General features: G+C 45.0%; 1 protein-coding gene across 7 annotated transcripts in view; it reads right to left on the minus strand.

Moving 5' to 3' along the window:
* Positions 1 to 567: 567 nt before the first annotated feature.
* Positions 568 to 15,182, minus strand: part of CADM1 (cell adhesion molecule 1) — a 352,430-nt gene continuing 337,815 nt past the window's right edge. For all 7 annotated transcript variants that reach the window (XM_070803464.1, XM_070803463.1, XM_070803460.1 and 4 more), the window contains 2 exons: positions 4,975 to 5,106; positions 568 to 2,956 (listed from right to left, as the gene is read on the minus strand). In XM_070803464.1, coding sequence (XP_070659565.1) covers positions 2,838 to 2,956; positions 4,975 to 5,106 — 251 coding nt within the window. In that variant the 3' untranslated portion in view covers positions 568 to 2,837. The remainder of the gene's footprint in view (positions 2,957 to 4,974; positions 5,107 to 15,182) is intronic.

A 15,182-nucleotide genomic window follows, 5' to 3' on the forward strand; every position in this document is an offset into this window, starting at 1 on the left:
TTTGTAAAAATGGTATACATGAACCAATACAAAATGCGAATGGAACATATGGATATGGAATTTCTTACACCGTCACATCGTTCATGTACACCTTAAAAACAGAACTGGCCTAAAGGGAAAAGTCAGACGTTGGTGTGACTAAAGAACAAGCTTATTTGGCATCAATTATACATCCTTCATTATTTTATATTCCTTTAAAAAACACAAAAAAACAAGTTTGTTCTTTCTTCACTCTAAAAAAAGTGATCAACCTGTACAAAGTAATACTCAACAATACATTTCAAACAGTGCACTGTATACTTAAGAAAAAAATACATAAACCAATATACAACTAAAATCCATAATTTCCTGTTTTTGCTTTGTTTTATTATTATTATTATTTTTCCAATGCGTGGGGCCAACACTTTGCAATCTACCTGAGACGGAAAACACCAATCAAAACACGTGAACCTGAGACATGTCGACACTGTAAGCCATAGAGTCACGTCGGGGCACTGCACTACTGTACACGCGTCGGAACAGAAAGACGGGCGGTCCCCAGAGGTGAGATGCCAATTCAATGAGCAATGGTGGGGTTTTTTTTTTTTTTCCTTTTTTTTTTTTTGTTGTTGTTTTTGTTTTTTTTTTCCTAAAAAGAACAGCTGAAAAAAACCTTTCAACGACATGCTAAATGGTTCTCACCCTTTGATACGATTATACTATGGTCGGAATGGGCGCTAAGGGCTCGGAATAGAGCTGCACATTATAAAATTCGTTGAAAAAGGGATGTTCATTGTGGCTTTTTGTCTTGGTTAAGTGCCTAGGGATAGGAGAGGGGGAAAACAAAATGCTGCTCGATATGGATTTTCTTTTACATACCAGTCCGTTCCCAAAAGGCCCCCATATTGCAATGGTTCTATCAAAGGTTAAAATAAAGACAAGAAAAATAAACACGCTTTCAAATAACAAAGAGTTGACACTTTTTCCCCTTAAATAAATCAGCGTTAAGTTTTCCACATAATGTAACAATAGTAAAAATGCACCTTGCAAAATCCAAAATTACTCACTGAAAATGTTATATAATATATATTTATATATATATAGATCTATCTTTTTTTTTTTTTTTTTTTTTTGATGCCATCTTTCCATAGGGACTGTATTCTGGAGTCTGGAGCCTTACCAAAGCACATGGTAAGAGTTTAGTTTTCATCCGTTAGGACTACTTCTAGATTTCCTAGACGTTTCAATGAAAATCCCATTTCTTTAAAAAAATGTCAATGGTAACTGGACTCCTCTTCCTTTTCCCAAGGCTCCCCATCTAAGATATGTTCAAGGTAACTTATTTTAGTAGCTATGCACTATGGCTGCCATCATGCGAGGATCAGTAATTTTTTGGCAGATGGTTCTTAAGGCTGAGGAAAGAGGCCAAGGCTAGTGTATGAAAGGTAAAAAGATAAAAACACTCACATCTGAGTTTTGATTAAGTAACTGAAAAACCCCTACATGCTGTTTTTCCACCTCTGCTCTGACCTTTCGAGAACTGAGATGGACGGCGGGCCGGCCTGAGAACAATACCGACCCTTCTTTTGTACCTCCTGCCTTTGTCAAGCCAAATCGTAAGGAATGAAAGTTTCACACGGATTCGAGTTGGAAATCCCAGCATGACAAATATCTGTAATATACAGTACATGCAGGCCACATCCCACTGCCTTCCTAACTAAGCACAAAGAAAAAAAAAAAAAGAAAGAAAAAAAAAACCTGTCCCATTCAGTCATTCAGACACCACATGGACTTGCTTTTTCCTACAAATTAGTGAGAAGTAAGGCCGATTGGGAAAGGTGGATGGAATCATTTGGAACAGAAATAACCGGAGCAGAACTATCTTTCCCCCCTCCCTACTTCCCCTCCTGTGGCAACTCAAATTCGTCCACTTATATAAAAGGAACAGACCTCACCTGTCAGGTCTGTTTAGGGCACTGAAAAAGGAGGAGCCCTTTCTGCCCCAAACCTTTCTGGACAGCGTGGGGTATTATCTATACTGAGCCGTCTACAGATACAGAATTAAAGACAGTTTCAATCTCATTGTGACACACCTCACTTGCAGATAACCCTGTACAGTAATGTGGTTCCACAGCAAACAGAACAGTTTCTGAATCACAGTCTAAGTTTCTAGTCTTCACTGCTCTAAAGTATTTGAAACATGGGCAGCAGCAAAGAGTTCTCATGGTTTGTTCACCCAAATCTTTACGACAACAGAGAAGAATGCATTATGGATACACTAAATTCTGAACTATGAAATCTAAACTGTGCTGGTTCTCCTTTTATGAAACTGAATTTTGAACAGAAAGCTTCAAAAATAAACAAAGGAAAGGAACAACAATAATAAAATAAGGAGGGTCAAAAGGTTCTAAGGAATCCCAGCAGGCAAATTCCAAAACGGGAGATTTTTTTTGGGGAAAAAAAAAATCCAAAACTTTTTTGGGAAAAATAAATTCACACAAAGGAGGGAGGGAAAAGAAAAAAAGGAACGCAACCAACAAACGAAAAACAAGGCACAGAATTTTCTGCAATCTATCCAAACTAAATCCAAGCGTCCAAGTTTGACTTGGTAGGAAGAAATAAAAATTGAAAAACCAAACAATCAGAAAAAGAGGTGTCAAACAGCAGAGTGTACTTTTCAAAGAACATTTCTTTTCGTTTTTCTTTTTTTAACACAGCAAATCCCAAGCCTTCCCAGTCTCACACCTTTCCACCCATTCATAAAAAAACACACGAATTTCTCGCAAGTTCCAATATCACTGTCTCTTTATCATCTAAATAGGGCCAGTTGGACACCTCATTGAAACAAAAGGGCTGATCTAGATGAAGTACTCTTTCTTTTCTTCAGAGTTGTTCTGTCCTCCTTCTGCATTGATTATAGCTGTGTCTGCGTCTGCTGCGTCATCGGCTCCTTTGGCTTCATGAGTGAAGTATGTACCTGAAAGATGAAGGGGTAAAGCACCGTGACTGTCTGATGGCCGCTGTGTAAAGTGGTACAGAGATGGCAACTTGCTTTATGGCCATCATCAGCCGAAGTGGTGTGCAGGCAGCAGAGGGGAAAAAACAATTGGAAGAAGAGAGCGAGGTGGGTGAGACAAATGGGGATCCGGGGGTTCCAAAGGCACCACTCCAACTGAACCGCTGCGATATAATTCAGCAAATGAGACATTAGAGCCGTGATTATGACCAGAGGATGTCAGCAGAAGAAGACGTGAGTGGGAGCTAAAAATGCAGGAAGCTGGAGAGCTGCTGACAGTAAACGCCCAGGACCAATGGCCAGATATGTGCACGTACATGGTTAAAGACCAAAGCAAGGAAGAGCAATTAGCCAATAAATGAATTAGGGCCCTGCTGATTTCCTACCGTCATCTCACATGGTTTATTTGAACCCTTGCCTCCTGTCTTCAGGAAGCACTGCGCCTGTCCATTAGTGAGCATGTGCTTGAACCTGCACAAGTAGGTTTGATTTTTCTTCTGCCTCCCATTGCAGAGTGGGGTTTCAGATCGAGAAACAATTTGATGTTGTATTAGCTGGAAGCAAGGCATGGGATCTGCCTTAAGAAACAAGTGATTCTTGTTTCTGATGTCACTCTAGCTGGGACCCAGATTCATGGATTTGCTAATTGGCACAGCCACTTTATAATGACAATAGACAGAACATTAACGGAGTTGGTGATACTCTTTATCAGCAAGTCCCAACGGTTTACATGGAGAAAGACAAGGGTTGCACCTCTGTATGAAATACAGGTAGAGCTGGCACTGCCCATCATAATCAAATCCCCCTCCTCCCGTTAGGTATTGTACTCGCAAAGATTCTTAAGTAAGAAAAGGCTGTTGAACTTTCACGTTTTCAGAGTGACAGATCCGAGAAGGCAGGCGTTCGGATGGCCCTCCCACGTCCCTCTTTCCTCTGTTGAGTACACCCTCCTCCCAGCAACTCGCAGTATTGTGCAGACTTCAGCCCTGCTTTCTCGCCTGACCTTCCTGGCTCTATCAAGCTTAACACCAAGAGGCTGGGAGTTCTCTGCCAAACAGACTGCCTCTTGGGAGTGGGCAGAGTGTATACAGAGCCCTGGGTGTGGGCAGAAGGACCCCCAGTACGGAGGGCCCCGAACTGTTTTACATTGGAGATGGGCACTTTGGATTCTAAAGGTGATTGTCAAGCACCTTGGACCTCCACTGCTGTGCTCAGGGGACCCACCCTGAACCCAAGGTCTACCATCCGGCAGTCTGCCAGCACCTCGAGTTTATACTACAGGAAAGGCCCGGAAGCCCACTGCACAGTCCCGAAAAAGACCAGGGCCAAAAAAGAAAAGGAAGAATAAATTACCGAGAGGGAGAAGAGGCTCAGAGCAGCGTGGGGTAGAGAGGAGCGCTCGCAAAGATGATTGCCCATCCAGACTGCACGGTTGATAAGTGTGATGATTAATGGCAATTTAAATCAATTGCACTGATAATTTTAAAAATACATATTTATGTGGCTTTTAAGGCACATCAAACCAAGGAAGTATTCCAGCCGCTGTGACCAGCTTACCCAGCGTTGGGGGCCGGGGCACAGGGCTAGCCCACATGTTTCCCGCAAAGCAGAAGGTCACGGGGGTGCTTTTTCCCTGTTTATCATTTTGGGGTTCATGCCACACCTCACACATCAGCCCCTTCGACTTTTTACTCTATCCCTGATGATGGATTGTAGAATAATAAACCTATAAAGCTTTTTATTTAAAAAAAAATCCAAATCAAGGAGTGCTACTCATCAACTCTCAGAGTCCTTCCTAATCAGCGGCTGCTAAGATTTTTGTTTTTTTCTTTCCCAGTTCCAAGAATCAAAGAGGCTGTGTGGCCCCAGAAACCAAACTGCCTATTCAAGGACAAGCTTGCCAAGTCCCACAAAGGCAACGGCCATGGTGACACGAGGCCTCCTGGCTGCCCAAGCTTACAGGAGGCCCCCTGGCTTACCTTTATGTCTGGCAAAATAGCGCCCCAGAATGATGAGCAAACACAGCATGGCAAACACCACCACAGCCACGACGCCGCCAATCACGGCGTGATCCACCGCCCTGATCGCGCCTTCTTCACCTGCTCGAGAATCTGTTGAGATCAGAAGAGGAATAGGGATGTAGAGTCTATTAGGAGACACCAGAAACCCTGGAGACACTGCCTCCAGGATCAGAGGTCACCTTCTTTCTTAATGGAGGAGTCAGGATAGTCGAGATGGATCGAGTGCCACCGAGGGGACCTGTCCAGTGCTGAATTGACCTGTTCTCCCCTCCAGGCAATTTCATTCTAAGCGGCATCGAAGGCTAACACGTGTGAACACGCTTAGGGAGCAGAGAGAGAAGAAATATAGTCTGTCCAATCCTGGCCTGGTCTTGGTGTTCACCCTCTCTGCAACCAGCTGCAGATCCTATGCAGGAGGCTGACCTAACTATTTAAGGGAGTTCAGAAAGGTACCTTCAGGCAGTAACAGGAGCTGTGGAAGGGTGGCTGGAGCATCTTTCTAGAGATGCCCTGCAACTTACTCCCCACTAGGCATTTGCATGGGAAAAGCAAGGAGCTCAAAAGCCCCAGCTGCCTAGAGATAAAACAAGGATTAGGGGACTAGAGACAAGTGACATGCCTGCTACATTTAGGATGTATGAGGGAGTAAGCCTCTGTTTAAAAACCTAAAAACCTATTTCAAAAAAAGACAGCAAGGAATAATTGTCCATTGCCACAGACGGTTTTTCTTTTATTTATTTAACACTCCACGATGCAATTAATTTTCCTTTATAAGCATCACTCCCTTAGGGATGTCTTCTTTCAACTGAGGAACGACATGTTTGGCTGGGGAACAACTCCAAAATGAACCCCGAATGAGCTATGGCCATGCAGAATGGATGTATGGCAGTGTAAACAATTTTAATTTAGGAATGTGGCTACATCACCCCTTGCTGAAATTCTAATGGCACCCGAGATTTATAATGTAGTAAAAAACAATTATTCTCCCGTTGATTAATACATTAACATTTTCGAGTGGAAGCTAAACCATTGTCTTTTTTTTTATTGAGTCAAGTACGACACCTCCATTAAAATGATTTACTAGCTGTACCTTACAATTTAAGCACAGCAGCAACAGAAACGGTAAAAATCTTTTAACTTTACATGATTTGTGAAGTCATATGTGAAGGATTTACCATTTAAATCTTTCAGTACAAGAAGCACATGGCCTATAAATCTGTCCCCGTAGCAGTTGCTGGACGCCTAAGAGAAATGCATTTCACCAGGAAGACGGAGAGTGCAAATTCGAGTCAATTTTTAAGAAAGATTTATCTCTGTCTCTCTCCAAAGAACAGAGCAAATCTCTGAAGCCTCCACCTCTAATAATATTTGAAGTTTATCGATCAAGTGTACAGATCCGTGACAGCTAAAGGTAATGGTGCTCTTTTGAGCCGAAACCTGATACAACGCTTTCAGCAGGAGGGCATGATTTACACTTTCTATCGATATTTCCAATTCTGCTCTGAGATTAAGTACTGAAGGATGTGGGGAAATAACTCGTGACTGAGGGTTCCATGAAAAGTGTTTTAATTAAAAGAGTTTAAATTAAAAAATGGAGTATTTAAAGTGTTTCATTAAGTTACCATTGGAAGGACGACCAAAAAAAAAGAAAAAAAATATCCCCACTCCAAACCCAAACAGAAATGTGGATGGAATCGGAGGCAGCAGCGGGTCGCCCAGGACAACAGGATGATGGGAATTTAATTGGAGAATGGAGATGGGTTGGAGGCAGAGTGCACTGCAGCCAATTAGCCAGATCTGTGACGCACGGGCCCCTCCAGCCACACGTCTAATAAGTTCGCCTGGAAATGTGGCAGAGAGGAGTTTCCCCTTGCATCCCAAAGTGCTGCCTACTGCAGAGGCAGCAGCCTCCGTGTCTTGAAAGTCATTTCAACAAGGCAGAACTCAGCTACGGAAACTTTTTTTCTTTTCTTCTTTTAAGACAACAGGGCTTGTTGAAGGGGGCGCGCTCCCAGGAGGACATACCACGACACACGGTACCTGCTGGAGGGTAATGCTTTACACACCAGAGACTCTCACCCCAACTGCACAGGTTCAAAATTGCTCACAGGGAGACCAAAGTCATGGATAAGCCAGAAAGCTGTGCTTCCCTTAGGGAGCTGTCAAAACAGGGGCTCTTGTGGGAATGAGAATTAACTCCTCTCCAATGGCCACAAGCTTCAGACCTATTGAAATATGAGGCTCTTTCAACTAACTGCCTGTGTCTTAGAATGGGGTAAGAAAAACAAAGTGATTCCAGCTACTGAGCAGCGGGGAAAGCTGGGTTCGAGAGGTGAGAGGTGAAGAGAGGTCTGGTCCCAGGAAGATGGAGCAGAGAGAAGCTGCCCCTTCTAGACTTAACCCACTGAAGGAAGCACTCTTGTGCTTTCTGTTCCAAGACTGCCTCCTCCATGCCGAGGCGTAGGACCATCCTAGAAGCCTAGGGAAAGAAAGCCAGAGAGAGAGAAGTGGGGAGGGAGGGAAGAGAGATGAAGAAGGAGGGGGAAGCTCTGATAAGAGAAACCAACCAACCAACATCATAGTGTACACAGCTATGGGATTAATTTATCTAGCCCAAAATCATTCATTTGACCTTTGCTTTCCAGGAACTCAGAGCTGAAGAGGCTCATTTCTCCTTGTCCTGTGCCCACATTAAATACCTGGGTTCTAGTTATCTTTCCCATCCTCAGGGACATACATATTTTATAGATACTTATTTATATGGGTAATCTCTCCAGCTATCTTCCAATACTCACTTTGATCAGAAAGTTTACTACCACCACTTAATCACTGAGACATCTCCCCTGCCTTCAATTATTGTGGACGGACACAGAAGGTAAGTGGTGTTGAATGTACAGGGAACAGAGTGGGCTGCAGCTCTGCCCCACCTCTTTCCATCCCTGGCCTGCCCCGGAGTTTATTGCGGGAGGCCCTGATACAGTCCTGGCCATCCTCCAGCGTCTGGTGTGGCCTGGCATCCTCTATGAAGAGTGGCGCTGTCTCCAGACTTGTCTCATTCCTTTCTGTGTGTCCACGTGTGGGCTGAGTGGGGAGTTTTTCTAGTGTCATTGATTGGTCCAAGGTTAGGTAACTCAGTTAGTAAAGAATCTGCCTGCAATACAGGAGACCCTACTTCCATTCCTGGGTCAGGAGGATTCACTGGAGAAGGGACAGGCTACCCACTCCAGTATTCTGGCCTGGAGAATTCCATGGACAGAGGAGCCTAGCAGGTTATAATTCATGGGATCTCAAACAGTCAAACGTGGATCTCAAACAGTCAAACGTGACTGAGCGACTTTCACTTTTTGGGTAGGGGGCCCAGGTGAAGGCTGGTTCCCTACCCCTGGATGCAGTGGGCTGGTGCCTCACTCACAGCCCTAAGCAGTTACACAGGATGCTATACAGACAGGAGCCAGGCTACAGGAGTAGAGTGCAAACTGGAGCCCAGAACAGTGTCGCCAACCAATAGCAGCATAGGTTCCCACAAGGTCCACTGGCCAAGTGACCTTCCTTGTCCTGCTCACAACTGTTCCTTGAGCAATTACCTCACAGAGAAAACTGTGGAAATGCCCCTGCCTTTCACCATTGCCCACACATCCTTCTCCTTGCGGGGTTCAGAGCCTTTCCCTAGAGTCCCATCAGCTTCCCTGGGGAACATCCTCTCCAGATTTTAGGCTCGCTTTTCGAATCAGGCAGAGAAGGAAACTGACAGATTCTACAGCTGCCCTCACTTCTACACTGTTGTTGTTCAGTCGCTAAGTCGTAACTGACTCTTTGTGACCCCACAGACTGTAGCCTGTCAGGCTCCTCTGTCCATGGGATTTCCCAGGCAAGAACACTGGAGGGGGTTGCTATTTCCTTCTCCAGGGGATCTTCCTGACCCAGGGATTGAACGCATGTCCCATGCATTGGCAGGGGGATTCTTTATCGCTGAGCCACCAAGGAAGCCCTAGCTTCTACATTACCTAATGTATAATCTAGCTAGCTGCTGGGAAATTGCTGTATAGCACAGGGAGCTCAACCCAGTGCTGTGATGATCTAGAGGGGTGGGGAGTGGGTGAGAGGAAGGCTCAAGAGGGAGGGAAATATATGTATATTTACGGCTGATCCACATTGTTGTACTGCAGAAACCAACACAACATTGTAAAGCAATTATCCTCCAATTAAAAATTTAAAAATTACTTATTAAAAAAAGTATGTGGGCATTAAAGCAGTAGTAAAGCATTAAAGTGCATTAAAGCACTGATCCTCAGGCAGTGGGCAGCTCTTGGTTTAGAAGGGGGTGTTTTCCTATCTTTAAGAGACATGATTGTCCCTCGCAGTACAGGTGTAAGTGTTCACTTCTGCTGAGAGTTCCTCATCCATCACTTCTCACGGGACTTCAGGTAACTCAGGCCCCATCCTTCCATGAGCCGGATTTTCAGGGGCACTATGTAGCTGCTGGGAAGTGTCAACTCAGAGATGGGGCACAATCCTTCCCGCATCGTCCTGTGCTGCAGGCCCTGCAGGTGCTCAGCGTGACATGAGACTCTTTAAGGACAGATCAATCATGGACTGTTTAGTATTCGTGAGTTAGCTTTTCTTTGGGCCAAAAGCTGGGACAACTTGATTCCAGGTGAGGGTTTATGAGCAGCTTACAGAATACTAAGTTGGCTACCACTGCTTGTTTCAACTACCCGGTCACAGTTTCAACTACCAGGGGTTCCCATCAGCATCTTAGAAACTGCAAGGACAAAAAATTTCAAAGACTGTCCCAAAAATGATGCCAGGACCTGCTCAGTTTTCTTTACCTTGGGCCGGGCGACCTGGCTTGATCCTTTTCTCATGGGCAGTGTGCAGGGGGTAAATTCTAAAGGCACTCGTTCCCTAGGGCCCGACAAGAAAGTGACTGCTGGGGAACTTCGGTCTCCTTCCTCTCTCTCTGGGGGCTCCACTTTCTCTACTTGCTCTTATTCCCCAAATGTCTTGCCAGGGTCTCCTGAGCGCCGGGCTCTGGCAGTCACACTGCCTGTGTTAAAACGGGGTACTTTAACAGATCCCGGTTTCTATGGCTACTTTACCACCTGGCACGGGACGCCTGACATCAACTGCTGTGTGAATGCCTTAATCATGGATCTGTGAAAAGCCTAGAAGCCTCCTCTGCCAGAGGCAGAGATCCATGGATAGCCACGAAATGGCCAGGATGTCCTAGACAAGCTCCTGGCAGACAGGGACCTTGGCAGGGGGGTCGCTGAGCCAAGTGCCCAAGTGCCCACGGGCTACCTTCGGCCCAGGCCACACGGACAGGACACTAAGATTGTCACCTTGGAGGAGCCGAAGTGTGATATAGTCATACAGTTCAAACACACGGACGACCACCCTACCTTAGCTTCCTTCACATTTCACCCCTCCCTTGGCCTTGGCTAGAAGGCATACTCAAAAACTTGGGGAGAACTAATACTCCCCTTAAATGCACATACTATTTTTTAACAAAGGTTATAAACTACCCGAGGTCTCACCTTTAAAATTAATACCGAAGACATGGGGGAGGTTCTAAGGAGATGGGTCTTCCTACCTGTACTTATTGGACTATCCTATATTTAACCTTCTGCCATTTCTCTATGAATGACCGTTGCCTGTTGACCTTCGGGAAAAGGGAAACTGTTGACTTTTCACAACAGTTCTGTCTGTCACTCGCTTTCGTTCTATTCTTTTTTCCTGGGCTGAGGTCTGATTGGACAAGTGAGTTTAATTAGAAACTTCGAGAAGCAGTATTCATAGCGGAAATGCTGCCCCCTGGGCTACAGGGATTACTCGATCTCAGAAGTTGCTTAATGACTATGATGTCATTTGCTGCTTTTTACCAGAAAGAAAGAAAAAGCTTGACTGTGGATTTTTCATATCCGGGACGAAACCAGAATCTGACCTCAAAGATAAAACCAGTCCCCAAACTTGGCACCATCTGAGAACTGCAGCTTCTCATTCTCATCACCTACTGTAGCTCCCATCACGACAACAAAAATAAGTGTGCATTTTAAAAAGCACAACTTTATTACTGAAGGGGAACAAACTGAATGGCATGCGCTGACAAAATGCCACATTATTTGCTAATCCTAATATGTTATTCTTCTTTAAGATTTGCTTTTCTCAGCACCAATTCAATTATAGATGCTACAAATCCTTCTGACATTTAATTCCCTCTTGTCAGAGAGTAGTAAATGTACACAGTACATGCACAGCTTTCCCATTAAGATGTTAATACATATTGGAGCACACCGGCCTCCATGCAGCATAACCTTTCTTTTCTGTCTTCTGAGAGAGTGGAAGGGAAGGAATAAATGTAAGGCAAGAAAATCATGAAGGTTCTCAAACAGCATCCCAGGCATCTAAGACTATCCCTCGGCTGCATCTCATTCTAGCAATGTAGCTCCAGCTATGCTAACATTTCAAAAGAAGTATGTTAAGCTACTTAAAGAAAAACTGCAGTCATCATCATCACCATCATCCTGCCGCCCAGAGCTCCGTAGGCATTCACTGACATCAGAAGCACTGCTCACGGGCTCTGGTTGTATAATGATCAGGACCGTGCTCTTAGGCAGTTACTATTTTTTCCTCCAGAAAGAGGCCCGAACAGCAGATGCCAGAAGAGGTAGGAGCTCACCTTCTGTGTGGCCTGCTGGAAAGTGCACTGGACTTGCCCACAGCCTTCTAGACCAGGCTAGAAGCTGGGCTTCGCTGCTTTTCTGTGTGACTTCAGGCAGGTCAGTGAGCCACTCTCAGCCACTGAGCAGAGACATACAATTCAGAGGACTGTTTTGAGGAGCCAGTGTGTTGCTGAATATGAAGGGGCCTCTCTGGGCTGGGGCTTGGCATGTCACAGCCACTCAACAGGTGTCTGTCAAATTGAAATCCACTGTCATAAAGCCCAAGGCAGGCTTTATTCCAGTTCTAATCGCTGATTCCAGGCAAATACTACAGCACTTTGGAGTAAGGGCTGTACTGCACACAGTACTGTTCTCAGAGGCTAAGATGCCCCAGAGACATTAGCTGAGGTGAAATCACCAAGCCCCTTCTTTTCGTTTATGCAGAACGGCACACAGTGTGACTGGTGGTCCGGGGTGGTGGTCAAGGCTGTGGGCCTGCCGAAGGCCACCCCGTCCAAGTCCCAACTCAGGTGTACCATTTAAGCATCAGGATATTAAGCTCTTGTTGTCAGCTAAGCATGAGAACAAGATTTTTTTTTTTCCCCAAATGCTGATTTCTCTCCCTTCTCAAGTGACTTGATTTTGTTAATTTAACCAACAGTGGAAATGACTTGATGCAACAGGATGCAGATGCTCCCAAGGCATTAAGCATCACCAGAGAGACTACAAGGCACACTCCTGAGTCCTCTCTACTCATCTCATGATGAGGGCTTAGAAGTGTGCTCGCCCTTTCCATTTTAAGCAACAGGAAGGCACTGACGATGAGACTGGAGTTTCCCTTAAAGGAGCAGACATCTGATAAAGAGGGCAAACTTGTGAAGTATTTCCAAACATACATTTCCCACTCGAATCTCTCTCTGGAGAAAGATGCGTCAGTGGACCTCAGGCATTTGGGGGTGTGAGGATGGATTAATGAATATGGTGAAGTCACCCCAAAGCAGTGTCCAACCTGTAGAACTGGAATTCACATTTTGTGTTGGAGCCCGCCAACTTATCAATTTGGAAGGAAAAGTTCCTATTTGATGGTCTCCTTCCTCCCCATGGGGGACACAGTAGCATGTTGGATTATGGGAAGATCAGCAACATCACGAAATTCAAACTCACGTTGTGGTAAAGTCATGGGCGAGCTGGCACGGACCCAGTATGATTTGCCAGTCTACTGCCTTATATTAAATGGGATTTTGAAATAAGGGAATCTACATGTTTTAATCCTCTGCAACCCAACACCTTCCCATGGCATTTAGGACCGGCTCAGGGGGCAATCCATCCCACAGTTTAGGAGATCAATGGGATAATGGTACTGAAAGCAACTTAGCAGTTTAAGGTCAACACTGGATGGGAAAGAGCTTGATTCAATGCTGGAAGACATCTTTCCTGGTTGTCAGCAATATGCCTGATGGGCTCTGGAGAAACCAACTTCCCCTGCCTCTTTCTTTCCAAGCACAGACTGAATCAAAAAGGGCCCAAGAGGAAAGGATTCTCAAGATCCCAGAACAAAGGGAAGTGTGGATTTCACAGGGGAAGGATAGTCACTTTTTAAACCAAAGTCTCTGTATCCTAAAAAGGCAGGAAATTCTATGTTTAAATTCTGATTCTGTCTCTTGAGTAAATCATTTAATCTCAGGAGCCCCAGTGTCTTCATTTGTAAACAGCCCTTCCTCAATGATCTCACAGGATTTTCGGGACGAGCCTCCCACACTGGCTCACGCTCGTCTCTTGGTCTTCCTGTCCCACTGGCCTCCCCTGGTGTGCACTGGTGCCCTCCACCTCTTCCCAGGAAAGTTATTTGCTTTCATTTTACCCAGCTGTATTTTTCTGACATTTCACTGTGCTTTGAGCCTGTCTCCTGGACAAGAGCGTAACTGTGTAAGGGCAGGGTCCTGGCGTGTGAAATCTGGGGCAGCTCCAGCCCCTGGTTGGTTTTGTTCACTGCTGCATCCCTGGTGCCCAGAGCAGGGCCTAGCACATAGGAGCTCAAACAACTGCTGAACGGATGCAGATCACTGGGACTACGTGTGTGCATGAGCTAAGTGCTCAAGCACTATACAAATACAAGCTAAAGAAAACCTCACTTGAAATTTAGGGGCCATATCTTAAATTTGTCTACATAGTCCAGCTGGGTTTTGATGTTTTTCTTTATCATCATTATTATTACTAGTCTAACAACAACAACAAAAAATGCAATTGCCTGTTTGCAAATCTAGGCCATACTTTATGTGGGAGCCAGTAAGGAAAGAGTCCCCCCAAATACTAGGTCTACTGACAGTTCCTTACACATATTTTAAGCAAGTTAAGTCAGACTTTGAGGACACCCACCAGACAGATGGCCGTATATTCCACCCCAGAACTGACAATCTGGATCTGAAGGCCTTTCAGGGCTTCCATTAAAGGAAGTGTTAGTTGCTCAGTTGTGTCCAACTCCTTGAGACCCCAAGGACTGTAGCCTGCCAGGCTCTTCTGTCCATGGAGTTCTCCGGACAAGAATACTGGAGTGGGTTGCCATTTCCTTCTCCAGGGAATCTTCCCGACCCAGGGATCAAACCCAGGTTTCCTGCACTGCAGGTGGATTCTTTCCGTCTGAGTCACCAGGGAAGCTCCATTAACTAAACCATGACCATAGTTTAAGCCTGTGTTTTCTCTGTAATCCATTTAAGGGACTAGAGCTAGCTCACCTAGATCCTTCCTTAACAACTAACATGAATTATCAGGGCCACTTAGAATTTGCCTTCCATCCACACTTTCCTATGGATTGTGAGGGAGAAGTTTTTTCTTCCAGATCACTTTCTTGTATTAGGGCCGGAACTGAAAACATGTCTTTGGGAAGCATGAGAGCTCTGAAAGTTCTTGTTGGTGCCTTTGCTTCAAAAGCAGAAGCCTGGTGGATTGCTCTGATTGTGCTGGAGGGCTATTCTCTGGCACGCTGTATATTTACCACCGTACTCCACTAAACAGTCCCCAAAGGCCCTTCCATCGCTGAAGGGAGCAAGGCAGTTGGAGACATTTTTAAAAAAGTTTTAAAATAAAATAGAAGGATAAATAGGCTTGAAGCCATTCTATTCCACATGGGTGGCAATAACCACCAGCTGTCACAGGGAAACAGCAGATGTAATTGATAAAACAATTGAAAACTCTTGTGGATCCATCATCAATAAAGTTAACACCCAAAAAGTCAATGAAAGGGTTCAAAGTAGAACTGGAGAAGCTCCCCAGGCCCACCAATAATTAAATCACTGAACTACACACAAGCATAATTTTTTAATGCAGATTAAAGAGGAGGATCAGCTGGGCAACGTGCTTTGCTGGGTGAGGCTGGGGCACCATATGGTGCTTATGAAACTGTCATTAGCCGAGGTGGCAGTGGTGAATGGGGGAGGAGGGGGGCAGGGGCGAGCAGAACACAGACCAGCGTTATTCTGAAGGAAAAAGCAGGATGTACCATTTATC

This window comes from Bos indicus, chromosome 15 (assembly GCF_029378745.1).
Source record: "Bos indicus isolate NIAB-ARS_2022 breed Sahiwal x Tharparkar chromosome 15, NIAB-ARS_B.indTharparkar_mat_pri_1.0, whole genome shotgun sequence".
Lineage (NCBI taxonomy): Eukaryota > Metazoa > Chordata > Mammalia > Artiodactyla > Bovidae > Bos > Bos indicus.